General features: G+C 56.4%; 1 protein-coding gene across 2 annotated transcripts; it reads left to right on the top strand.

Annotated features, from left to right (window-relative positions):
- Window positions 1–21,513: 21,513 nt before the first annotated feature.
- Window positions 21,514–23,946, top strand: RPL29 (ribosomal protein L29). 2 transcript variants are annotated; one of them, XM_045992348.1, is made up of 5 exons: window positions 21,613–21,650; window positions 21,852–21,902; window positions 22,046–22,090; window positions 22,401–22,465; window positions 23,450–23,946. In XM_045992348.1, the coding sequence occupies exons 3-5, from the start codon at window positions 22,054–22,056 to the stop codon at window positions 23,825–23,827; spliced, it is 480 nt and encodes a 159-aa protein (XP_045848304.1). In that variant the 5' UTR covers window positions 21,613–21,650; window positions 21,852–21,902; window positions 22,046–22,053; the 3' UTR covers window positions 23,828–23,946. The 2 variants fall into 2 exon arrangements, with proteins under 2 accessions (XP_045848303.1, XP_045848304.1); XM_045992347.1 differs by lacking the exon at window positions 21,852–21,902 and having other exon boundaries at window positions 21,514–21,650.
- The last annotated feature ends 1,217 nt before the right edge of the window (window positions 23,947–25,163 follow it).

The raw sequence follows: 25,163 nt of genomic DNA, 5'->3' as shown, positions 1-25,163 counted from the left end.
CCCTCCAACACACACACCTGCTGCTCCCTGAGCCCAGCCACAGACTCACTTATTCTCCCTCCAGGCATGATGGGGCCATAGTGCCATTTCCAGCCTTTGAACACATTTCACCTCCTTCCCCGTGAAGCCCTCCGTGACCAACGCCCTGGATCAAAGGCCACCTCCAGGCTCCTGCAGCCTGGGGCTCCCCGCTTTATGGCGCTGTGCATTCTGCCCTGGTGCCTGGTGGCCTTCCACATTGGAATATGGGCCCCATAAGAGGAAGCCTGGTCCTGGTCACCTTAGTGGGTCTGGCTTGGCGCAGGTGGTGTGACGGGACGGGCAGAGAGGCTGCTCCACGCACAGATATGTAGCCTTGGGCCTCAGTTTGCTTATCTATAGACCAGGCACACACAGTATTTCAGCACTGGGAGGACAAGTGATTGAATGAATGAATGAACGAGAAGTTGGACTAGATGGGTTCTAACCCCAGGCAGCTCAGACCCTCTACAGTGTCTCCTGCCTCATCCAAGCTGTAGGGTCTCTGCCCAGGTCCGCGTCAGCAGGGACTGGCTGTGGCCTTGGGATGAAGTGGGTAGAAGCCCCGGGGATGGGCAGACAGGAGCTGAAGGGGAGCCGAGGAGCTGCAGGGGAGCCGAGAAGCTGGGCCTGGCGTAAGGCAATGGGTTGACAAGTCTGGGGTGGGGGAGAGTAGAAAGACTTTGGGGTGACAGGTGAATGTGCCTCGTGCCTGAGGACCCCAGCCTGCCTGCATCCCGTCCCCAGCTCACCCACACCCCAGCGGCTTCTCCCAAAACTTCTGCTCAGCTCTGACAGTCTGTCACTGGAGCTGGTGATTCACACGCGCCGCTCTTCTTTCCTTTTACCAACTAATTATAGCTCCTGCGTGTTTCTCCCCCTGGAAAATGTCTTCTTAAAAAAGTATATCCCCAAGCCGGCAGTAATTAATTTGGTGAGCACCACGGTGTGCAATTCAGACCTACTCTGAGGACAGGAAGGTCCCAGGTGTGGGGGGATGTGTTCTGTTCCCCAGAGCGGGGGACAGGCATGGGACTCGGGATGGACATGGGGCACTACAAGCAGCCGAGGTTCAGCCCATCCCCCACTCCACCCATCATGGCTCTAGGGACCCTGGGGAGTTACAGTCACAGTAACGGGGACTCTCTTAGTATTACTACGTGCCAGGCATGGTGCCAAGTACCTGCCAACTGTGCTGACATTTGGTCGTGTGGCACCGCTGCAGCAGGCGCTGTTGGCCCTGAGAAGGAGGAAACTGAAGCTTAGAGCGCACCCAGGGTCCCACAGCCGCAAGTGGAGCAGGAAGTTGGGGTCCTGGGCACGGATCATGGCCAGTGGCCTGAACAGAGGGAGACCCTCCGAGGGACAGGCGAGCACACGGCCCTCTGGTCTATCTCTCCTGCCTGCCTTCTGGGAATCCCAGCCACTCCCCTGGAGCTGGGCCAGAGCTGAGACCACAAGTGTCGTCTGAGCTCTCCCTGGGGCCCGGCAAGAGGCTGTCGGAGCAGATGTCTCAGAAGGCATCCTGGCCAGGTGGGGAGAGAAGACACTACCAGGACAGGGTCCCAGAGCAACAGTGACAGGAAGGCCAAGCTATAGGAGACTGGGTGGGAGAGAGCCAGATGGGGAGAGAGGACTGAAGATGGGCACTGAGACAGAGTCACGTCTGAGTCAGCAAAGGACGAAGAGAAACGTGGACAGAAGGGACAGAGACGCAGAGGAGGAGACTGAGGAAAGAGGTGGCAGCTGGAGCCCCGGCCGAGCAGCAAGGACAGCCGAGGTGGGAGCAGGCTCCAGAGCTGGTGTGGCGGAGGGGCTGGTTTGGTCCGTGAACTGGAGCCAGGAGGGAAGGAGAATTGAGAGGAAAACGGGAGAAATGGAGGCCCAAAGCCTTCCTAAGGTCAGGCTCTGCTGGCTGGGGCACCAAGGAAACGGGGAGGGCAGGGTAGGAACACTCCAGGCCTGACGTGGGAGGCATCCTTACTAATCCAGGAAGACTGCCTGCGGAGGAAGTTCCAGACGTGAGCGCATGGGCGTTAGGAGAGCTGAGGGCACATGGGGATGAGTGAGCCGTGGGGCTCATTCTGGGAAAGGTGCCCCCGGAACCAGTTCTCTAAGCCTGGCCTGACACCCAGGGCAGAGGTAGAACCCTCCCTCGGGACAAGAAAGTCCAGGCAGGGCTAATCCACCTCCTCTCTTTTGGAGGTGGTGTGTGGTCAGCCCGAGGCCAGAGGACCCCTGTCTTATCCTGCAGAGCCATGTCCTTCCAGCTGCTTAGGAGAAACTCTGGGGAAATGCAGAGCCTCCCGCCTGCCGGCTGAGTGGGGACAGAGGGGAGGCAAGTCCAGAGCTCCCCCCCACCAGCCCAGATGGCAGGCAGCCTTCCCTGTTGTGAGAATAGGACAACCTCCCAATCCCTACCAGCTGCTAGGAAATATATCCCATCTACTAGACCCCAAGACTAAAGGTCTCTTCCTCAGCCTAAGACAGGACTGTGCTTCCTTTCCTGGACCCTCTGGATGCGGCATGCCTCTGCCCTCAGTCCCTCAGGACAGGGCCTGTCTCCACCCTCAGACAGGGCCCATCTCTCCTCCTCAAACCCTCCAGGCCAGGGCAGGGCCCCTCCCCCAACCCTTGGCCCCTCTCTGCCTTGGCAGCCTGGGAGGTGTCAACAGCCTCCATAACCACAGGCAGACTGTCCCTGGCTCTAGCCATCCCCTCCCCCATCTCCTCTGGACACCTGACACAGCCACAGCCAGCCTGGGGTCAGGGCCCAGTGCCCAGGTCCTGCGAGCCAGGCAGCTGTCGGGATTTCCGGCGGGGGGCCTCTGGGGCTGACGCCTCTTGGCCACTTTCTCATCTGGACTTTCCCGGCCAAGTCGGTACTCTCCTGGGGTCTGCGTCTGGATCCTGGAGCATCTGCCATGGGAAAAGGAGGGGGACACAGCAGGTAACAGGTGGCCTTTGGTGGCCTTGAGCCCAGAAAACCAGCATGGGACCCAGGATGTGCCCTTGAGCCCCAGGAATGAAGGAGCAGCTGTCAGTCCCCGGAAGGAGTTTCATCAGTGCAGGAGAAGGTGCCCGTGCAGGTTCCTGTGTTTGGTTCCAGCCACGCCAGTGGGCCTGGAACTCTGTAGCAGCTGGGGCATTTTTGAAGGAAATAGCTGTTTCATGGATCCCCAGAACAAACCAGAAACCTCCTTTCATAATGATGTATTAGGAGACAACACAGGGTAGGGTTTGGAGTCTGACAAACTGGGTCTATCCAGCTCTGGCTCCAGAGAAATGACTGAGTCTCAGTTTCCTCATCTCTAAAATGGGGCTACCAGTAATTCCCTCCTCAGAGAATGCCGTGAAAAACTGAGACTTCGCACACGAAGTTGAAACATGAATGGCTCTGCTTTTGGGAACCCGGCTCCCACCAGAGGCTCTAACCTTCCCCCCAGAGTCCCCTTTCCCCTCCAGGCCCCTCCTGGCAGGAGCAGACAGGTAGCTCTCAGCCCCGCTGCAGCCTGGGGCAGACCAAGCTGAGGTCTGATGGGAAGGAGGAGATCTGGGTGGGGGTGAGGAGAGTTGGGAGGTGGTCCCCTCCCAGGTGAGACCCCTGGCAAGCCCCTGCCCTATATGACCAGGCAAGGTCTCCAGGGACCTGGCCTGGCCAAGCACTTTCCTGCTCCCAGCTGGAATCCTCAGGCCAGCCCCAGGGCTCTGTCACCCTCGGCACCCCCCACCCTGCCTCCACCCCCCCTTCCAGGCCAGCCTGGCCTTTGGCCCCATCTCCTCAGACAAGAAGAAAGGGAGAAGGCCTGGCTCACCCCCATCTCAGACCGTTTTTAGCCCCCGAGGAACTCGGCGTCCTCCCAACAAGGGTGCGTGGGTCGCAGTTGGGTATTAATAGCTCAGCTGGAGGAGGTGACCGGGACTTTCACAGCCAAACCCTAAAGGCCTCGCATCCTGGGTGGGCAGGGCAACCCTCTAGCTGTCCGCACGGCCTTCATGGGCTCTCCGCTGCTCCTGTCTCCCAGGGTTTCTCCCACCACCCTCCAGCTGCCGCCCCCTCCCATATGCCCTACTTTGGTTGAATCTCCCTGTGGTGCCCTGGGGAGGGGGTACCTCCGGGGTCAGGGCCCCAGTGCCTGGTGAACGGCCTGAGACGGGTCTGTGCCCAGGCCCCGTGGGAGATGAGAACAGAGAGGCCTGTGATAAGGCTTCCTCCTTGGCACTCCTCTCTTCTGCCCGCTGGCCTCTCATTCCTGCTTGCCCGCTCCGCCCCCAGATTCCCCACTGGCTGGTGTGTGGGCTTGTCCCCAAATATCTGTCCATGCTGGGCCCAGAACAGGAAGAGGCGGGAAAACCCAGCTGTCGGAATGGAGGCCTGGAAAACCTGCCTGGACGTGGCTAGGGTGGGTGGGGCAGGTGGGGAAGCCACAGGGCTCCGGGCCATGAGCGGGGACCCAGAGCCTTAGTGCACTTCTGATGAGGGCCGCCCCACCCCCGTGCCCCCACGGAGACAGGGAAGGGCTCCACAGCAGGCATATAACATACCTTGTTGACACATCCTCGCTGGCAGCTCCCCTAGGCCCCACCCTGGCCATACATAGCCGTGAGGGTAGAAACGCAGCACTGAATGCCGACCACCGACCTCCCTCGGGGGGTGACCACCATGGAAGCGGCCAGATCACGTGAGCGTCAGAGACGCGCTGCTGAGATGCCCATCCCGGGAGCAGGGACGGATGGCCTTGTTCATAGTCTCGTTCAATCCCTGGGGGCACCCCCCCAATCCCAAGTCTTGATCGTCATAGGCATCCCTCTGTCACCGGTCCTGTCCCACTCACTTCCAGGAAATAGGAAGGCTTCTGGGTCTTTGGGAAGCTTCTCCTTGGTCAGCTGCAGCCCTCAGCCCCAGGCTGATCCTGACCTCTGACCTCTGAACTTACATCTGCCTGAGTCCTCACCCTGAGCTCAGACAGCGCTTGGCTCTCTAGCCTCATCAACTTCTGAGCAATGGCTCCTGCCCTCTGACCCCTGGGCTCCAAGCAAAGTCTGGACCATGACTGCTGGACAAGATGGAGGCCTAACCCTCTGATCTCTGACCTGGGCTCCAGTCTGTCTGAACCCTGAGGCCCAGGTCGAATCTGGGCCGTCAGCCCCTGACTCCCACCCCAGGCTGAGCCCCAGGCTAGCCTCAGACCTGGCAAGGATGGACCCCCCAACTTCCCTTCCTGAGCCTCCGTCCTGGGCTCACCCCGGCTTCCAGCTTTGTCTCTCCGTGTGGAGGAGGCCCCGCGTATGCCCCTTGTCCTCGCTCAGCCTCCCCCACCCTGAGTGTTGAAGCTGACACAGGAGCACATCACACCAGGCAATTTATGACTTGGATGAGCAGAGGCTGGAAACATATGCTATTTCAGGGCTGGATCCTGTTGGTTTGGAGTGCGGGGAAAGCAGAGCCCACGGCAGAGGGAAGGGAAGCATCCAGGCAGATGGACCCTCACGCACACAGACACCACGTGGTAGGGTGCAGGGGCCCTGGGAAACCTGGAGCTGGGACCACACTGCCCCGGGGCAGAGAGGCAGGCATGCCCGCCCACCCTGATCTGGGGGGAAAAAATTATGGTAAACGTGACCCCCCCCAACACTTATGCCCAGTTTTCTTTCCAGCTGTGGAACCCATATCACAGGGGGGCTCACACTAGGAAGTGGGTCCAAGTCCTGGCTGTCCTTCCCACGGGCTGCGAGACCTAGGATATGCTGCTCAGCTTCCAGTGGTCTCAGCATCCTCTTCTGTAAAATGGGAATGTGATGCTACCTTCTTCACAGGCCTTTACGAGGACGAAATGCCATCCTTGTGTATGCCCCGCACGTGGCAGGAACAGCTGCCAATATTCCATCAGAGATCAAAGCCCAGCTGCTTCCGTTGGAGGGTGGAAAGCATCTCCCTCCGCTCCTACCTAAGGTTCCCTGGGGGACACAGTTTGGAAACCCTTGACCTAGATTCTAGGCTGGCAGTAGGACCAAAAGTAGCATTAGTCGATGATTACAGGAGGCGGAACAGCATGGAATTTGTCAGCATGGAATTAGGTCACAGAATTCTTAAAAACAGAGGAGGCACAGAAGCCAAAAACTCCACATCTGAAGGCACTGTGCTCTCCTACTTCAAGAATGGAGTGCACCGACCAGGAAAGGACGGCTTCCCGCCTGGGGTGGCAGGTTGGTGCACAGGCATGCATCCGTCTGCTTTTCCCTGGCTGTCCTGCAGCATCCAGGGACTTGGGGGGGGGCGCCTTCAACTCCCCCAGGATCTTCCAAGCCTCCCATTTGCTGAGGATTTGGGGGATTTCCTTCTTCTCCACCTCTACTCGGCTCAGGTGCCTGGGAAGGTCCAGCCCCTCCTAGGCCTCCATCCTGCACTTGACTGCCTCTATGGACCTGTTCCAGGACCGCCTGCCTAGATGCTGAGTACCTTGGGGTGAATCCCAGTGGGCCATCCCTGCTGTGTCCAGGAACCCTGCAGCGTGGGCTCTGGACATATCAGTGACCTCAGGTCCAACCCTCTCTGGGCTCCCTTTCCTCGAGAGTGAAGGAAGGCAGTTAGCACCTTCGGAAGAAGGTGGGCATCCACACGTGGGACACCTGCTGTGTGCTCATCGCTAATTTGGGAAACAGAGTCAGACAGAGGTGACACGCCCGCAGCCACCTTGCTGAAAAGCAGTAGGGGATGATATGACCTAAAGTTGCTGTCCTGAGAGGAGGGGCACAAGCGAGGTCTCCAGTGTGGGACAGGCTAGGGCTACCCTGCCCCAGGGAACGGCAGAGAACTACAGCCAGTGCGTCCTCACCCCTATCTCCAGGGGTGGCCCGGCCTCCACCACGGCTGGCTGAGCCCTGCCCCCGGTGCCATTCCACACGACCTTTCCAGGTGGCTAATGAGGGCCCGGGCACCACTCCGTAATTGGCCTCATTAGGCGGCTGGGGCTGCCCAGGGGATGGGGTGGCGGATGCTGGGCCCTGTGGGGACAGGCCAGACAGCCTCCCGTTAATTACCTGAAAAATCAGACAATTAGGCCTCCTGCCACCCGCCTGCCCACGTCCTGCTGGCCCGTAATTACTGACGGCTGCTGAGCAGGCTGGGAGTGACCTGGATTTGGACCAAGGAGCAGCCATTGCCATGCCGCCCCTCCCCCACCAGGCATGCATCACAGGCGGGGGTGGGGGGGCGCAGGGGTGGGAGGCAGGGGAGATGTCTGTCAGGGATCCTCTGTAGCCCCTCTCTCCAGCCCTGAGCCCTTCCCACCCACAATCTCTCCCGACAAGAGAAGTCCTGAAAGAAAAGGGATGGATGCCTCCACAGCCCCAGGGGGGCCTCGGGGAAGAAGGGTGGGCTGCTAGGGCAAGGCAAAGACTCAGAAAGTGGGGTCCAAGTGGTGGTGGGGGGGAATGACATGATTGACCTCCCCCTTCTGCCTGGCTCCTCTGGGGAAAATACACTGGACGGGGTGCCTGGGTGGCTCAGTCGTTAAGCACCTTCGGCTCAGGTCATGATCTCAGGGTCCCAGGGTGCAGTCCCAGTGTCGGACTCCCTGCTCGGCAGAAAGCCTGCTTCTCCCTCTCCCACTCCCCCTGCTTGTGTTCCCTCTCTCTCTCTCTCTGTCAAATAAATAAATAAAATCTAAAAAAGAAAATATATCGGACGGCGTTCGGGAATAGGAACGGCCCAGAAGACAAGGCTGAGAGCTCTCCTGGGAGCCAGGCCAGGGCATGCTGGGGGCCCAAAACTGCCCCTGGGGAATCCCCCTCCTCAGAGCAGGAGACAAAGCGGGAACAGAGTCAAGCCTGTGGTGTTGGGGGAGGTGTGGAGAAAGGGGCCTGGCTCCACTGGGGTAGTCCTAGAGAGCCTCCCAGAGGCAATGACCTTTAGGCTGAGCCAGGTGAGGGCTGTGCTATTCTCAGCAGAGGGAGCATCGAGTGTGGGTTCCTGAGGTGGATTTTTCCCCACTGAAAGCTCTGGCGTGTGCCTGCCAGCGACACCGGCCTGGCTCCGGGGGGCCTGAGCAGGGGAGCCGGGTAGACACAGTGGGGTTGGCCGAGGCAAAGGCACTGTCCCTCCACGTGAGCATGCTGGGAGACGCCACCTTCACAGACAGGGCATGGAGGAGGAAGCCTGATCTGGGAGTACGGGCCCTCCTCTCTTAGTGCTCTTCAGTAGCTCAGAGGCAGCTTTCAGAAAGGAACTGGCTTACCTCCCTGACATATTTCCTTTCCTGGTTTCTGTGGTAGGATTGAAAGTCCCCTCCCTTGTTTCCCTGGCGGCCTTGGAGGCCCGAAGGTGCCTGCTGCACAGAGAACCGGTTTCAGCCCAGAGAGGTCAAGATGCTAAGCTGAGATCTGAGCCCAGCCAGGGACGGAACCACAGCAGCAGGGTAAGAGAGAGGCTGGAAGGAGGCTGGACTACACGGGCAGGGTGGGTGGGTGGGTGCTGAACCCTGCATTTGGGAGCTCATTTCCCTCGCTGCCAAAAGTTATGCCAAACCCATCTCCCAGCCTAGCTCCACCTCCAGACTTTTCTTTCTCCCAAAGAAATTGGGGGTGGGGTGGGGAGGATAGTGAGACCAGAATCCTAAAGAGACCCTGACCCTATGTGTTTCCAGGCAGTGGGACAGCCCAGGGGCCTGCCTTCTGTGGCAGGTATGAGATGGGAAGGGGTCCGTAGGGACGTGCTTAGAAAGGCCTGAAGGCAGACAGTCGGGAGAGGCTCAGAACGTCCCAGCATTCCTCTGTAGGCAGAAATCATCCAGAAGCTCTTGTTGTTGCTACATTTGTGAAGTACAGACCCACTGAGTACTTTTAAGTGACCCCCTCACTTCGTAGCTATGTGAGCTTCACCTCTGAGACCCTGAATTTCCTCGTCTATAAAAGGGGGATGTGGAGACAGCCGCCCTTGAAAGTTGCCGTGGGAATAAAATGAGACAAAATGTGTCATTGGAGGTAAGGCGTGCATACCTGCTCTCGAATCCTTCTGTCTCCCCATCTGTGAAACGGGCCCCACAGCCCAGAAAGTCAGAGGCAATCCTGATTCCCCACATTCTGTCTTTCCGTCCTTGGGCGTCACTGAGATGTGCCAGAACTTCCAGATTCTGGGCTTGTGAATGGCACCTCGCAGGGGCACTGACATCCAGAATGAAGCGGGAGGCTCCGGGAGACCAGTGGCCTCAAGGACCTGTGGTTCAGGCAGAGCCTGCTTGTGGTGGTAACGAGGGGAGCAGAGTGGACTGGAGTAGGGAGGAATGTGGTGTGGTCCTGTGTGTGTGTGTGTGTGCGAGAGAGAGAGAGAGAGAGAGAGAGAGACTGACTCAGAGTGGCGGGGAGGTCAGTGACAGCCAGGAAAGAAGGAGGCAGAGATGGAGCCCCTGTAGAAAGCAAAAGGCAAAACAGGCTTTGGATGAGCAGAGGAACAGAAGGAGGACATTCCTGGAAGGAAGCTTTGTGCGCTGACTCATGAAGGCGGGAACGCAGGTGGTCGTGGTGGAAAAGGGACTGGGAGATTTGGGAAGAGGAGAGTGAACAGGTGTCAGAGTGGAGGAGAGGATTGCTTTTTTGTCTTCCTTTTTTTTTTTTTTTTTTTAAGATTGTTATTTTTAAAGTACTCTCTACACCCAACGTGTGAATCCAACTCACAAAGCCGAGATCAAGGGTCACCCATTGCGCCGACCGAGCGCACCAGGCGTCCCAGGAGCAGAACAGTTCATAGAATCACGACAGCAGCGCGGATGGTGTGGTAGGTCCCGGGGCCTTCCCACACATGCCGAATCCTCCCGAGAACTGGTGTGACCATCCCCCTTTATAGATGCGGTCACTGAGGCTCAGCCAGCCAGTCACCTTCCTGAGGCCCCTGGGCATCCAAGGAACACAGTGTTCATCCAGCAGGTGCTGTGCTGAGTGCCAGGGCCCTGGGGGACAGAGAGCATCAGGATGGCCCTCAGGGAGCTACCCAGGACCAGGTGAGAAGGTGAAGGTCATAGGTGAAGCCGTGGTCCAGGGACTCCAGGTGTGGGCTGAACCTGGACTTGCCACCCTCACCCCTAGCTTTGAAGACAGGTCTCCTGACTCCCTGAGCCATGCTCCTTCCCTGGTCCCATTCTTAGTCTTGTGGGAAACCATCTTTCAAGCCAGGAAAATAAGAATGCACTCACTCTGCAGAGGACACCAGGAGCCAAAGGTGGGTGGGGGCCCAGCGGTGCCCCTTCTAGGCATGTGCCCTAGACTGCCTCACCCCAAGCCTCAGTATCCCCATCTGTCCCACGAGGCTGAGCTGGGAGCCCTGGTGAAGTGGCCTGGAAGTCCTTGTAGGCTTCCTCTGTCGCAAGACTCAGCGTGGCTGTAGGTCAGAAGCGGCAGCACAGTCTAGAAGCAAGGCGGCCGAAAGCCCCTTCCTCTCCCTCCCTTTTCAGGGGCCTGGGCTTCCTAACAATTACCGGTGTGACTGCCCTGTGCTCCACAACACTGATCGCCATGGCTACCCAGGCATTTCCTACTAACCACATTAATCTGCTGCGTGGCCACAGCTGTAGGGATGTGGGGTCTCCAGGCTCCAGCCAAGAGCCAGAGCGCCGTGACACCCACACTCACGTGCGTGCCCACAGATAAGCACCCACCCCTGTAGACTCACAGTGGTCTCACTGTGCTTTCTGTGCTGTTCCTGCTACCGTGAGTCCTCCCGTAATCCTTCCCAAGTGACTTGTGTGCCATCACGGTATGCTTAAGGCCCTGGACCATCACCCTGTGCCTGTCTCCCTCGGTGGACAGGGAGTTCCCGGGAGGTGACCACTGTTTTCTTTCACGGTCTGGTGGCTGCCACAAAGGAGACACCCCCTTTAATGTGAATATTTCTTAAAGGAATGGATGGTTGGTTGGACGGATGGACAGATGGATAAATGGATGGACAGATGGTTTGCCTGATGGATTGGATCACTGGATGTTGTATCCATTTTCTCTGGCGCCTTTAACAAATTACCACAAACTTAGCGGCAGAAATCAACAGAAATCTATTATCTTACAGTTCTGGAGGTTAGAAATCTGAAATGGCTCTCAGGAGGCTAAAATCAAGCCGCTGACAGGGCTGTGTTCCTTCTGAAGGTTCACTCCCCTCTTTTGCTTTTCTGGCTTCTAGAGGCTGTTCACGTTCCTTGTCTTCTGATTTCACTCCTTTATCTTTAGAGCCAGCGATGTTGGGATGAGTCTTTCTCCTGCTGCCATCGTGTTCTCTCTTCTGATTCCCTTTCCACTCTTAAGGACCCTTGTAATTTCATTGGGTCCACCCAGATAATCTAGGATAATCTCCCTATTTTAAGGTCAGCTGATTAACCACCTTAATTCCACCCATAATCTTAATTCCCCTTGGCCATGTTAAGTAACATATTCACAGGGTCTGAAGATTAGAAGATAGGCATCTTTCGAGGGCCATTATTCTGTCATAGATAGATAGTTGGTTTCATGGATTCATGAATTCATGGTTTCACATGTACAGGTGAATGGATGGATGACGGATGGATGGATGGATGGACGAACAGACAGCCGACGGAGCCCTCCACGTGGAGATAAAGAGCTTGAGCCAGAGCAGACATGTTAACCTCCTATCTTCTGCATCCTCTGTTTCTATTAATGTAGCCTGGGCCAAGGGAGAGATCTTTCCCAGGCTCTGCACGCCCCTCTATCGCATTTTATCTTCCCCACTGGCTCTGGCTCTCCCAGAGGTCAAGTATCCTGCCCCACCTACCAGTCTGGTACTCCAAGCCAAATTTGACCCTTGCCTGCCAAAGAGTCAGAGAATGACCTTGTGGGGTGTTCTACTGGGATTGGAGGTGGGAGGGGTGATGGGGTGCAGGGGTTGTGCAGGGGTTGGGACTCCTACTGGATGAATGTGATGAAGTATCAGTGAGAGAAGGCATAGAGAGGAGGCCAGCCCCTGAGCCCATCCACTTTGTTTTTTTTGGGTTTTTTTTGTTTTTTGTTTTTTTAGGGAGAGAGTAATTAAATTTGTATTTATCTCTTATCTGTTTAAATGTAATATCTAATACAAAAGACTATCTGGGAGTCATAATGTATGATAATATAATGCCCACCTGCGATCTATCACATAACGCCAGCCTGGAATGAGGGTTGCCTCGCGAGACCTAAGCTCCCTGGGCCCTGGATTCCCGTCTGTCTCGCTCCGGGCGTACCCCGTCCAGCATCAACAGTGCCCAGTACCCTGTGGGCTCTTGAGAGATGTTCATGGGTGGAATTCTCCATTCTTGATACCGTACCCCAGGGTATCAAGAAGCTTGCCTCCTGGACCCCGACACAGCCCCCACCTCTCTGAGGACAGTTCCTCAGGGAGCCCAACGCCGCCTCTCCAGACTGATGGAGGGGGTGGGATGGGGAGAGGCCTCAGCAGGCCCAGGAGTCAAGGGCTTCATCGTCGCACCCAGTCTTCAAGTGAGGCTCAGTGTCATATGGCAGGAAAGGGAGGAATAGGGGACAGGAGTCCAGATCCAAGCCCCGGTCTAGGCCGGAATGAGTGGAAGGGACCCCTGTCCTGAAAGTGTGTGTTAGTGGGGGGAATCCTCCAACAGACTGTGTGCCGGAAGGAGCCCGCTGCCACCAGCTCAGCCAGGCTGATCCCCTCCCTGATGCGAGTCCAGGGGTCAGGCCCGCCTCGGCCCCCTGCTCTGCTCCGTGAGCACTGTGCCCCAGGAGCAGGCCTCCGGGAAGGAGGTGAGAAAGGGCAGTGTCTCCTGCAGGATCCTGCAGCCCTGCCCACCTACCAGCAAGGCTTTTCTCCATCTCCTCTCAGGGAACCCCCTCTCCGGGCTGCTGCCACATTCCCACCCCCGCAGCCCCCAGGCCCCTCCTCCCGCTAGGGTGGGAGCACAGCAATTCAAGTTATTTTTAGCCAAGCCTCATCCTCCAGGAGTCGCAAGTGGAGGGGAAGCCGCCCCCGCACCTCCAGGAGCTGCTGGTGGAAAACGATTAAAACCAGAGTTGCCAGGCCGGTGCCAGGCAGGCAGCCGCACAGAGACAGGCCCGTTCAGGTCCACTGGGCTCTCACCCTCCGGCTCCTGGGGCTGTGACCTGGATGCCAAGAGTGGCAGGGGTCTCCATATGCCCCTCCCAGCCACCACAGCCACCACCGCTCAGCCTGCCGGCTCCTGGCCCTGCCATCCCTGCCTACAGTGAGGGGGGCAACCCAGGGCAGTCCCGCTCTCCTCTCTCTCTCCCTCTGAGCAGGGCCCCTGGAGGGTGGGGAGCTGCTCTGTTTCCAGGGAGGATTTGGGGGGGCAGGGAAGGACCCCAGTGCTGCCTGCCTGGCCTCCTGGCTGCTTCAGGTCTGGTCCCAGGAGGGCTACTGAGTCAGACAGAGACCACGGGCCAGATCCTGGTAGGTGCTTGGCTAGAACGGGTCCCTGGGGCCTCACCACAACCTGGCAAGTAGGTAGTGTCCTCATCCCCGTCTTATAGGAGGGGACACTGAGACACAGGGATTCAGGATTTGCTCCAGCTCCCCCAGATGCTAAGTGTCCAGCGGGATCTGGGTTGTACTCTCCAACCTTCCCCAGTGGAAGGGCTGGGGCGGAATGTGACGACCAGTCAATGAACAAGCGTGGGGCAGACACAGAAGCAGGACTCCCCCATGTTGTCCTGCAGGCATAAGGTAGGTGCCCCCCCAACTCTCGGCCGCTTGCCACGGGTTCCAGAGCCCACTGTACCGCAGAGTCACCCCTCAGGTGAGGTGTCATCCTCCTTTCCCCCAGCCGCCGCCAGAGTCTCAGGCGGGGTCCAAGCCCAGAAGAGCTTCCAGAAGTGGCTTTGACTGAGGAGAAGAAGCTGGTGACCCTGAGCAAGTCACTTCACCTGTCTCAGCCTTGGTTTCCTCATCCGAGGCATGGGAGTAGCTAGAGAAGCCGCTCAGAGGGTATGGCGAGGACAAGCGGGGACCAAGGATGAGTGAAGCGATGCTCCTGGCTCCAGGCCCTGGTGGGGGCCCCTTTCCCTGCTGGAGCCCTGGACTTAGGGCTGTGTGCTAGGAAGGTAGGGATACCCACTGTGGGCCAGGCCTCAGGGCTTTGGGGGTACAGCTCAGGGAGGCCCTGATCAGCTGGGATCTGGTACCAGAGAACCCCCTGGCCCCTCCCGACCTCTGCCTGATCTCCCTGCCTTTGAGCCCAACAGCGTGCCTCCTCTGCCAGGAAGACTTCCAGGTTCCTCCTCCAACCTCCAGAGGCTCCTGGCCTGGATGGACTCCTCTGTTCTGCATCTTTTTTTTAAAAAGGTTTTATTTATTGGGGTGCCTGGTGGCTCAGTGGGTTAAGCCTCTACTTTCCACTCAGGTCATGATCTCAGGGTCCTGGGATTGAGCCCTGCTTTAGGCACTCTGCTCAGCGAGGAGCCTGCTTCCCTCTCTCTCTCTCTCTGCCTGCCTCTGCCTGCTTGTGATCTGTCTGTCGAATAAATAAAAATCTTTAAAAGAAAAAGATTTTAATTTATTTATTTGACACAAAGAGAGAGATCACAAGTAGGTAGAGAGGCAGGCAGGGGAAGGGGTAAGCAGGCTCCCCGCTGAGCAGAAAGCCCGATGCGGGGCTCAATCCCAGGACCTGGGATCATGACCTGAGCGGTAGGCAGAGGCTTAACCCTCTGAGCCACCCAGATGCCCCTCTGTTCTGCATCTTGGTGTACTGTGCCTACAGCTTCCTCTCCTCCCAACCCTCCAGGCTCTGTGCACAGTTGATGCTCTTGGTGATCGTGGGCGCAGCCCTGGCCCAGCAGACACAAGGGGTTTCAAGCTTGGAGTTCATCCACAGAATTCCTGGGTGGAGCCCGAGGTCATCTTTTCTCTTTGCTACACGGCAAGCATCCCCCCAGCCTGAGTGGCTGAACCTATTTTACACAGAGGAAGGGTAGAAGGGGAATGAGAGGCAGCCCCTGGGAAGTTGCAAGGATTTACCCAGTGACACAGCTTGGAAAGGGCAGTGCTCAGACCAAAGCTCATTGCCTATGGCCACAAGTCCTTCTTGTCCTTTAGGGTCCCCAGGCTTCCTGAGTGTGCCCCTCCTCAGATCCCCAGCTCTGCTCTTTCTGGTGTCCCTTGTGCCTCCCTAAACAGGGCTGGGTTTCCTTCTCCCTCATTCCATCCATGATGCACTGGGACCTCTGAAGACCTCTGAGGTCTTCCTGAAGCCCTAAATGGGGAGCAGACAAGGGTAAGCCCAGAGCCCTTCAGAGACCTACCCCACACCACCTCCACGGGGGTACAACCCTTCTGCGACCCTCATGGCCTCTCTGTCCTTCAGCCTGATGGGAAGATGCTCCCCACCCATGGCCTCTCTTTAGCCTGGGCCTGGACGGTGGGCATCCGGGCAGGACAGGGTAAGGGGAGTTGGAGGGGCTGCGGTTGCCATGGCAACGATGCTTCTGGCTCCCGGGAGGCAGCTGGGGAGGGAAAGGAAAGGGTCCCTCCCAGCTCCCCGGCTTCATTCTTCCTTTTCAGACCCTCTTTGTTCAAAAGGATTCCCCTTGGCTGTTTTGTGTTTTCCACCTCAGAGGCAGGAGCGGGGTGGGGTGGATGCAGGGTAGGGAGGCACTCGGGGGTGCAGTCCTGGCCTGTCCAGCCCCCTCACATGCACCTATTCCACTACCCCACCCCCCACCCCGCCAGTCTGTTCTCTGAGCCACCGATCCTCCCCTCCATTCACATCCTGCCAGTCCCCACCTGCCTGTGGTCGACTGACCCCTGCCTCCTCCTGGGGTCACCGCCACACGCCCTGCTTTCTAGGCCTGTCCTGGGTGAGTGTGTCTCAGAGGAGGCAGGGGCTAGCCCAGAGGGTCCCCCCACTTGGGGCATCTGTTGACCATAGAGGCCATGGGCTTCTCCCAGGTCACCTGGGAGGTCAGTGTTATGGGGTTCCCTCTATGGCTCCACTAGGTACACATCATCCCATCCTCCTCCGGGTCCTGGTGGACCTCTGGACACAGCAGCTCTCCATTGGGCTGTGGGACCTCTAGCAAGTCATGCCCAAGGACTTTTGTCTCTCCCATCTGTGAATTACCGTAATGAGAACCCAAGACTGCTGTGAGGTCTCGCGAATACACAGGCAGGCTCTGGGAGGCTTCCTGCCTGCTCAGCCCTGGCTGCGGCTCTCCCTCACTGTTACAGATGGGGAGACTGAGGCTCAGCGATGTGAAGGCATTCTGCTGGTGAGCGGCAGCAGATTTGAAGCCAAGCCCACCTGATGCCCAAACCGCGTCCTCCAGTCACTCTGAGGTGGACCGGCAGGGGTGGGACCACAGGCTTCCCTTTCTCTTTGGGAAAGGCACCCCACCCTCACCCCCATCACCACCAGGCGCTTGGAGTCACAGGGACCCAACCCACCCTGGAGCACCTGCCAAGAATGGACAGACAGAGCCTCGATCCATAGGTTGGGAGCGGGTGGAGAAGCAGGTGTATTTGAGAGAGAGAGAGAGAGAGAGAGAGAGAGAGAGAGACCTGGGAGGCTCAGAGGGTTCCCAGGAGAGGGGAGCTCCAGCCTGTCAACCGCCGCATATTCCATCCGCGGGCCCGTGCTGCCCCCGTGTGGACAACGGGCTCACATTCCCGACTGCAGATGCCGAACACTCCTGGGCGTGGGGGGCGGGGGGGCGGTGCTGAAAATCAGTGGCTTGGGGCTGTTGAAGGCATACCCAGTGACCTGAGGGATGGGCAGCACCTGCAAGCCTCCATCCGAACTGTCCTCTTTTCCTGCCAGGTCCTGAGCTGCGGCCTGGAGTCAAACCCTGTCCATCGCCTTTCCTTCTCCAGGAGCTTTGAATCCCAGACTCCTAGAGGTAAGCAACTTCAGAGTCATATTCCCCATCCTTCTATCCCATACTTCCTCCTCCATCCCCAGTAAGTAAAGCATTGCTGGCACACCTCTTGTACCAGGGAACTCACTGCTCCGTGGTTTGGGGGAAATTCTGATTGCAGAATTGATCCTCTTCCCTGGATCTCGTGTTTGCCTCCATCAGTCATAGCTCAGCCTTCTGGGGCCACCCGGGCCAGGGGGGCCTTGCCTTTGGGCATTTCTAAGCAGATCCAAAGCCCAACCCAGTGGGTGGGGGCTCCTCTTCTCTGTCCCCTAGTCTTCCACAGAGAAAATATCCTGGTTCTGATAATGCGCTCACAGTCTCTCTTATTGGGGCATACTGGAGGTCCCTATCTCTCTGGAACAGCAGGATGGGGGGACCCAGGACACCTGAGGACTGTCCCTTCCCCCATCCTGTCCCACCCTTGGATCCTGTCCTCAATTTTAGCACTTAGTTGCCACTGACACTCTTTCCCCAAGCTTTGTCCCCCCTCCAGAGGCCCCGTGGGGGAAAAGCATGGGACGGACAATGATTAAGCACCTAATGAATACTCAGCACAGTGTCCAGCGTTTTGCTCAAAGTATCCAGTGTCACCCTGCAAGGCAGTTATTGTGTTTGTCCCCAGGTTATACTCAGACTGAGGCTGAGAGCGCAGAGACCCGACCTGGGAGAGGAGTGGACTCTTATTCCTGTGAAATCCCTCCAGGCTGGCTGGCTTCCTGCCTCCTGATTCTGCCATCCGTGTGGATTTGTGAAATGTGTACATTTAATTCCTCAGGTATTTACCAGGGCCTTCCATGTACCCGGGACCATGCTAGGCACAGTGAAAACAACCCCGAATGTCTCCGATCCTCTTACTTTGCTGAGTGGGCCCCACTGGATCCTCCTTACTGCAGCTGGTCTGTAGCTCTGGACAAGGCCTGGGCTTGTCACATAGCGCAGGTGGGTCCCATCCTGCCCAGTGGAAGGCCTGTCTGGTCTCCGGGCCTCACCTCTCTATCTTGTGCCCAAGGCACTGGCAAGGGGCCTGGTGGACAGATAGTTGGCCACGTCCAGCGAGTGGCTCTGCCCAAGGCTACCGAGGATGGCAGATAGACCCAGGCCTCCACGTGCATGGAGGCAAGAGCTGCTCACTCATAGAGGGTAGAAGTGTGCGGACCCTGGAGGAAGGGTCAAGTTTTTCAGCTTTTTTGTGTCAGAGACTCCTTTGACATCTTTACTGATGTTTACTGATCTCTTTCAGAAAATGTGTGTGGGGTGACTTTGTTTGTTGGTTTAATCTCTCCACCCAAAATGCGGCTTGAACTCTGGGCCCCAAGATCAAGAGTCTCACGCTCTTCCAACTGAGCCAGCCAGGTGCCCCCCAGAATAATGTTTTTATTTTCATTTTTTAAAAAGATTTTATTTATTTATTTGACACAGAGACACACACACACACACAGTGAGAGAGGGAACACAAGCAGGGGGAGTGGGAGAGGGAGAAGCAGGCTTCCCGCTGAGCAGAGAGCCCAATTCGGGACTCGATCCCAGGACCCCGGGATCATGACCTGAGCCAAAGGTAGATGCTTAACGACTGAGCCACCCAGGTGCTCCCAGAATAATGTGTTTAAATGTGTAAAATAAAACAGGATTACAAGGGATTTTCATGAACGGGGAAGGCTGTCCATGAATTATGATTGAATGAATAAAATCAGGTTACAAAAGAGATTTTTATTTTTTAAAAGATTTTATTTATTTATTTGAGAAAGCTTGAGGGTGAAAGAGCATAAATGGTTTTGGGGGAGGCAGAGGGAGAAGCAGACTGCCCTGCTGAGCAGGGAGCCCAACGCAGGGCTTGATCCCAGGATCCCAACATCATGACCTGAGCTGAAGGCAGATGCTTAACCGACTGAGCCACCCAGGTGTCCCAAGCTTTTATGGAAGGAAGGAAGGAAGGAAAAGAGGAAGGAAGGGAAGAGAGAGAGAGGAAACTATCCTTATATATAGGCAGGCCCTACCGTCTTTCCTTACCTTGAAAAGCATAGCAGCCAATGGCTCCAAGGTCATGTTCCCCTTTGGCCCCTGAACGAGTCCCCTCAGATCACTGTCAAAGCTCCTGGCTCTTGTCACTGCTCCCCCTTTGTTTAGCAGCTGGGATCCCATCCTGGGCCAATCCATCTAGCAGCTCCAATGTTCATGTATGGCCATTACCTGTCCCTGGATCTGCCTCCCCCATCAGACTACGGCTCTCTGCTCACTGCCTGCTCTGCCACGGTCATAACAGCCTGGCAAAACTGAGTTCTGAGCAGGTGTCACTGTTCACTTTTTAGGAGCTCACTGTGGGAGCTACGGCTCAGCCGGAAGGCCACACGATGGAGCAGCCTAGTTCCTCTACAGTCATTCCAGCGCCTTCTGCTGGCCCCTACCCTGCCCGGTCCTCTCTCTCAAGGGTGCGGAAGTCAAACCTTCTTCTCTCTGTCTCACCCTTTGCGTCCACCTCTCCCACTCCCTGGGCTGAGGTCCTGACTCGCCGGCATGGGGCCACCCCTACTTCCCACAGTCCCCACCACTGCCCACTGGCTCTCCCACCCGTTCTCAGCAGCCCTTGGGACTGCTCCTCCAGACACCTTCCCTCTGGCCTCAATTGTTTCTTGGCACTAGGTCCCCTGCCAGCATCTGAGCCTGCTTTTCATTCTTCTGACTCACACTTGCCAGATTTCTCTCCCCCTTCTCAGGAATGCTTTTTTTTTTTTTTTTTTTTTTTTTATTTGACAGAGAGAAATCACAACTAGGCAGAGAGGCAGGCAGAGAGAGAGGAGGAAGCAGGTTCCCTGCGGAGCAGAGAGCCCGATGCGGGGCTTGATCCCAGGACCCTGGGATCATGACCTGAGCCGAAGGCAGAGGCTTTAACCCACTGAGCCACCAGGCGCCCCTCAGGAATGCTTTTGTAAGGAGTCACTGCCATGTCCTGCCTCCATATCCTCCTTCCCCGCTTCACATCCCGGCTCTCTGCAGTATGCTCCTGTCACTCCATGAATCCACCTTGCTGAAGAATGTCCATCCAGCCGGTGGTTAATAAATTCCTATTCTGCATCAATGCTATGCCAAGCAGGAGGAAAGGAAAAGTGACCCAACCAGTCCTGACCTCATGGCGCTTGTGCCAATGGACACATACACAAGTAAATAAAGAACAGGACTAGAGTCTGGAAAATTCTGTGAAGGAAGCAAAGAGAATGAGAGCACAAAAAACACCTGGGGAGAAGGAGTGGAGTGTATCTATTTTATTTTTCATTATTTATTATTATTATTTTCTTATAAGAGACTTAAAAATATTTTATTTATTTATTTGACAGAGAGAGAGATCACAAGTAGGCAGAGAGGCAGGCGGGGGGGGGGGGGGGAGGGGAGGGAAGCAGGCTCCCTGCTGAGCAGAGAGCCCGATTTGGCGCTCAATCCCAGGACCCTGAGACCAGGACCTGAGCTAAAGGCAGAGGCTTAACCCTCTGAGCCACCCAGGTGCCCCTGGGTGTATTTATTTTAGATACCCTATCTAAAGGCCTCTCCAAGAAAGCAGGCCATCCAAAGAGCAGTGAGAAGGTAGTCCAGGGGGAGGGAGTAGCAACTGTAAAGGCCATGAAGTCAGAACAAGGATTCATGGGCGCCTGGGTGGCTCAGTCAGTTAAATGTCTGCCTCTGGTTCAGGTCATGGGCTCAGAGTCGTGGGATGGAGCCCCAGCATCACATTGCATTAGGCTCCCTGCACTACTCCTTCCCTGCTGCTCATGATCTCTCTCTCCCAAATAAATATATAAAATCTTAAGAAAAAAAAAGAACAAGCATTCATGTTTGGCAGGAAAGAAAAAAAGCCCAGGGGTTTGGATGGAGAGAAGGGAATGATAAGGAGAGGGTTGCCAGGCTTCGGGGAGGTAAACAGTTTATTTCCAAAGCAAGGAGAGGCCTTTGAAGACTTTCAATGACAAGATCTGCTTTGTGTCTTTAACAACGACCTCAGCCGCCACTGCTGTGTGGAGACTGAACTGCTGGGGGAAGAGGGAAGAGTTGTCAGGAGGCAAAGCCTAACTCATTTTCGATGTCCAATAGGCGTCTCAGATTTAATGCATCTAAACGGAAACATCTGGATCACTGGCCTCCTCGAAACAAAGCAATAAAAGCCCTGTCCCTCCCAACCTTCCCCCATTTCTGGGAACAGTACCAGCATTCACCCAGATGTCCCAGCCCCAAAACTTAAGGGCCACTCTGGTCTCCATCCTCTCCCTGATCGTCTGCATCCCAAGTCCCCTGTACGTATCCACTCTCCTCCACACCCGCTGCCCCGGCTGGGTTCCAGGTTCCCTCACTCTCAGTGGAGCTGGACACCAGCTCTTCACAGCTTCCCCCGCCTCACCTCTGCCCCCTACAGTCCATCCTCCGCTCAGTAGCCTGCGTAGAGAGAACACAAGCCTGTCGCTCCTTGCCTAGCACGCATCCCTCAAGGACTCCCTTCGCCTCCGGGACCTTTCACGAGAACTGGGTCCCAAGAGCTTGGTCCAGGAGGAATGAATGTAGGTAAAACCTGAAGAGCGCACAGCCAGGCTCGTAGTACCGCCTTTTCGTCTGGCTTGTACCGTCCCGGGCTTCGGAACTTTTCTTCCAAGAGCCGGGGGAAGCTTTTCCAGAAGTACCTTCCGGCCTCGACGACCCTATTCTCGTGCTGCACCGCGGACTTCCTCTCTCCCTTTCTCTTCCGGTCCGAGGCGCTTCGGGAGCCGCGGACTTTGGTGAGTCTTGGCCGCGCGGTATCTGGAGCCATCCGCGGCTCCCAGCCGGCGGCCGGACGCAAAACCGGGAAGGACAGGGAGGCCGGCTGCATGGCTGTGGGGAGCGGAGGGCGCGGGGCGCGGGTGGGCCTTGTGGATTCTGGAGGAGTGGATGGGAAAGGGAGAACCCGGATTTGAGGTAGAACGCAGGGTTGGTTTCAGGGCCGTCGTAGCCGAGTTCTGGAGGCCGGGACCGGCGTCGCGTGGTACTCAGTACGTGGAGGCCGGTGGGAAGCGTCAGATTCAAGGTCCCTGTGCTGCAGCTGCGTTCTGGCTTCTGGCCTCAGGTCCTTCCAGGTCAGCGCCCAGCCAGCCCTGGGAACCCCCCAGCCCTGATCTCCACTCTCCTCCCCCAGGTGCAGACATGGCCAAGTCCAAGAACCACACCACGCACAACCAGTGTAAGTTCGCCCTCCCCGCCTCGGTGTCCCTTCAGACCCTGGCAAGGATGAGTGGTGCTGGGGCAGGGCAAGGGGACGCCGTGGGCCTGGGGCTGGTTTGTTTTTTTCCAGGATGACGTTTGGGTTACAGTTGAAGAAGCCAGGGGTCCTCTTGAGATGCCCCCAGGGCTTTGCAACAGGGGTAAGCTGGTGCAGACCTCGAGAAGACCTGCTCTGGGAAGTGATGGTTTTCCCAGGCTGGCCAGCTGTGATGTTGTGTGGTCTCACTGGAGCACATCTTGTTTGGTCTAATTCCTTTGCTTCCCCACAGCACGAAAATGGCACAGAAATGGCATCAAGAAACCCCGGTCCCAAAGATACGAATCTCTTAAGGGGGTGAGTGAGAAGGGTGTCCGCTTGGCCCCGGTTGCACAGCCACAGCCTCTCCTGAATCTATTTCCAGCTTCAGCATCTGCCGGAGCAGCCACATTAATAACTGTCCCTCGTCATCCCTCGACTACCAAAGCCCACAGTTCTTCTCTCCAGCCAGCTTTTGCCTGCACTTCGTGTTCTGCCAAAGCTGTAACAAACCTTTACTTGACTTTTCCCAGCCCAGGTCGTAACTGCCCAGTCGGGTGTAACCTGCCTCCCGAGGGTAGTTTGACTGTCCTCCTTGCTTATCCAGAGCACTTCAAAGGAAGAAATGAGCTTTTCTCCGTGTAATTCTGAGAGCCTTGCATTCTACCAGCCTGTGGCCTTGATCTGACCCAGTGCTGGGCTTGTGGGCTGTGCGGAGGAGTTCTAAGGATTGGCTGGGAAGGCTGAGGCTGGAGGGTCTAAACAGAGCGGGGTCCTGTCTCTCCCCTGTGCCCTTGGTCTCTGGTCTGTGGAGTGAGACCTCGGTTTCCCCGTCTTGGTCTCTTTTTCAGTCTCATTTGCTATGTTATCTGTTAGACCAGGCTTGGTGCTTAACTGACTCCTTCCTTTAAAAAGGTGGGGGTGACCCTGAGGGGTGTTAGAAAAAACTCAGCCCTGCAGGCCTGGCAGAGGGAGCAGCCTTTGTTTGTTTGTGTGTGTGTTCTTTCCCTCTGTGCTTGCATTTGAGCTTCATTGGGCTCTGGGCTTGTAGCCCTGAAAATCCGGTCTGTGTGTAGCATCAGCAGAGTGGAGTGTTGGCCTTGGGTGTTTAGTGCATGTTTCTTTAAAGGTAGTTTGTAAAGGACGTATATCTCAGCATTTAAGTTGGACTTAATGCTGTCTATGCCCCCAGTAGGCTTTGGCTGGAGCCCAGTAGTCTCCTGGGTACAGGTGTGGAGGGCCACCAGCAGTGGCTTGGGACCCCACATGCGCTTAGAGCCTTTACCTTGCCTTGCCTTCCAGGTAGACCCCAAGTTCCTGAGGAACATGCGCTTTGCCAAGAAGCACAACAAGAAGGGCCTGAAGAAGATGCAGGCCAACAACGCCAAGGCCATGAGTGCACGTGCTGAGGCTATCAAGGCCCTCGTCAAGCCCAAGGAGGTCAAGCCCAAGATCCCAAAGGGCGGCAGCCGCAAGCTCAATCGACTTGCCTACATCGCTCACCCCAAGCTCGGGAAACGTGCTCGTGCCCGCATAGCCAAGGGTCTCAGGCTCTGCCGGCCAAAGTCCAAGGCCAAGGCTCAAACCAAGGCCCAGGCTGCGGCTGCGACTCCTGCTCCTGCTCCTGCTTCAGCTCAAACTCCCAAAGGTGCCCAGGCCCCCACAAAGGCTCCAGCATAGAGGCTTCTGTCTGCCAGCGTGAGGACAGAAGGACTGGTATGACCCCTAGGCTTCTATCTGCATGGGGCTGGTGTCCTCCTGTGCTATTTGTACAAATAAAACTGCGGCAGGATCTGTCATTTGGCCTGTGTCTGTGGTCCAGGGACTGGAGTATGGGTGAGAGTTGGGGGAAATGGGGCCCTGGAGTACAAGAAAGGGACGAAGTGAAAGACATGGTGGAGGGCTTTAAGGAGGCTGGGGCACATAGTCTACTGGCTTGGGTGGAGAAAGAGAAATCCCAAATACCCTGGTAAGCCTTAAAGTTTACCCTGGGGAGGGGCGCCTGGGTGGCTCAGTGGGTTAAAGCCTCTGCCTTCGGCTTGGGTCATGATCTTAGGGTCCTGGGATCGAGCCCCACATCGGGCTCTCTGCTCAGCAGGGAGCCTGCTTCCTCCTCTCTCTGCCTGCCCCTCTGCCTATTTGTGATTTCTGTCTCTCAAATAAAAAAAAAAAAAAAAAAAGTTTACCCTGGGGATAAAGAGAAGGACCTTGCTGAGTTTTGTACTCTGGCCTGAGGTGGTCCAGACTTAACGCTGTTCCTAGTGTACTCAGCCAGCATCCACCACTCTGGGTTGTGCTGGGGGCTCTGGGACACAGGGCTGTGGTGGCACTGTCTTAATTCGCACAACTGGGCCAGATCTGGCTGTACCCCCCTGGATCAGCTGCTTCATCTGCAGAGTAGAGCAGCTAGCAAAGCAAGTGGTATAGTGTTCCTAGGCATTCATGGAGGCTTCCTTAGAAGGTGCCAAGCATATCACTTCCTGGTCGTGCAATCCTCAGAAACAGTCTTTAAGTATGGTTGTCATGTAATGTGTGGACCAGCCTTGGGCACATGGGGGAGGTTCCAAAAGGGTGGCACTTCCTGGGGCACCTGGGTGGCTCAGGTGGTTAAGCATCTAGACTCTTGGTTTTGATTCATGATTTTAGGCTCAGGTCATGATCTCAGGGTTCTGGGATCAAGCCCCAAGTTGGGTCTCCTGCTCAGGAAGGGGTCTGCTCTCTCCCCCTGCCCCTCCCCATCCGCTGCACATGCACACACTCCCAAATCTTAAAAATGGAGGCAACAGGTACATCCCGTGATAAATGGTCCCTCTTGCTCTAAAGTAAGTATTCTTTTCTTTGTTTCATATGGAAGGAAACACTCAATATAGCGGAGCTCTGGGATCCCATGTAGGACCCCAGAAAGTGTGCACAGTCATGACTGTCATCCTAACATGCTCTGGGTGGCCAACTGCCCAACACCAAGGGGTGTCAGATAGGTGGGGTCTTGAACCAGGAGCAGGTTTTCTGTCCTGAA

The sequence above is a fragment of the Meles meles genome, chromosome 20 (genome assembly GCF_922984935.1).
Source record: "Meles meles chromosome 20, mMelMel3.1 paternal haplotype, whole genome shotgun sequence".
NCBI lineage: Eukaryota > Metazoa > Chordata > Mammalia > Carnivora > Mustelidae > Meles > Meles meles.
This window is presented reverse-complemented; position numbering and strand designations above follow the sequence as displayed.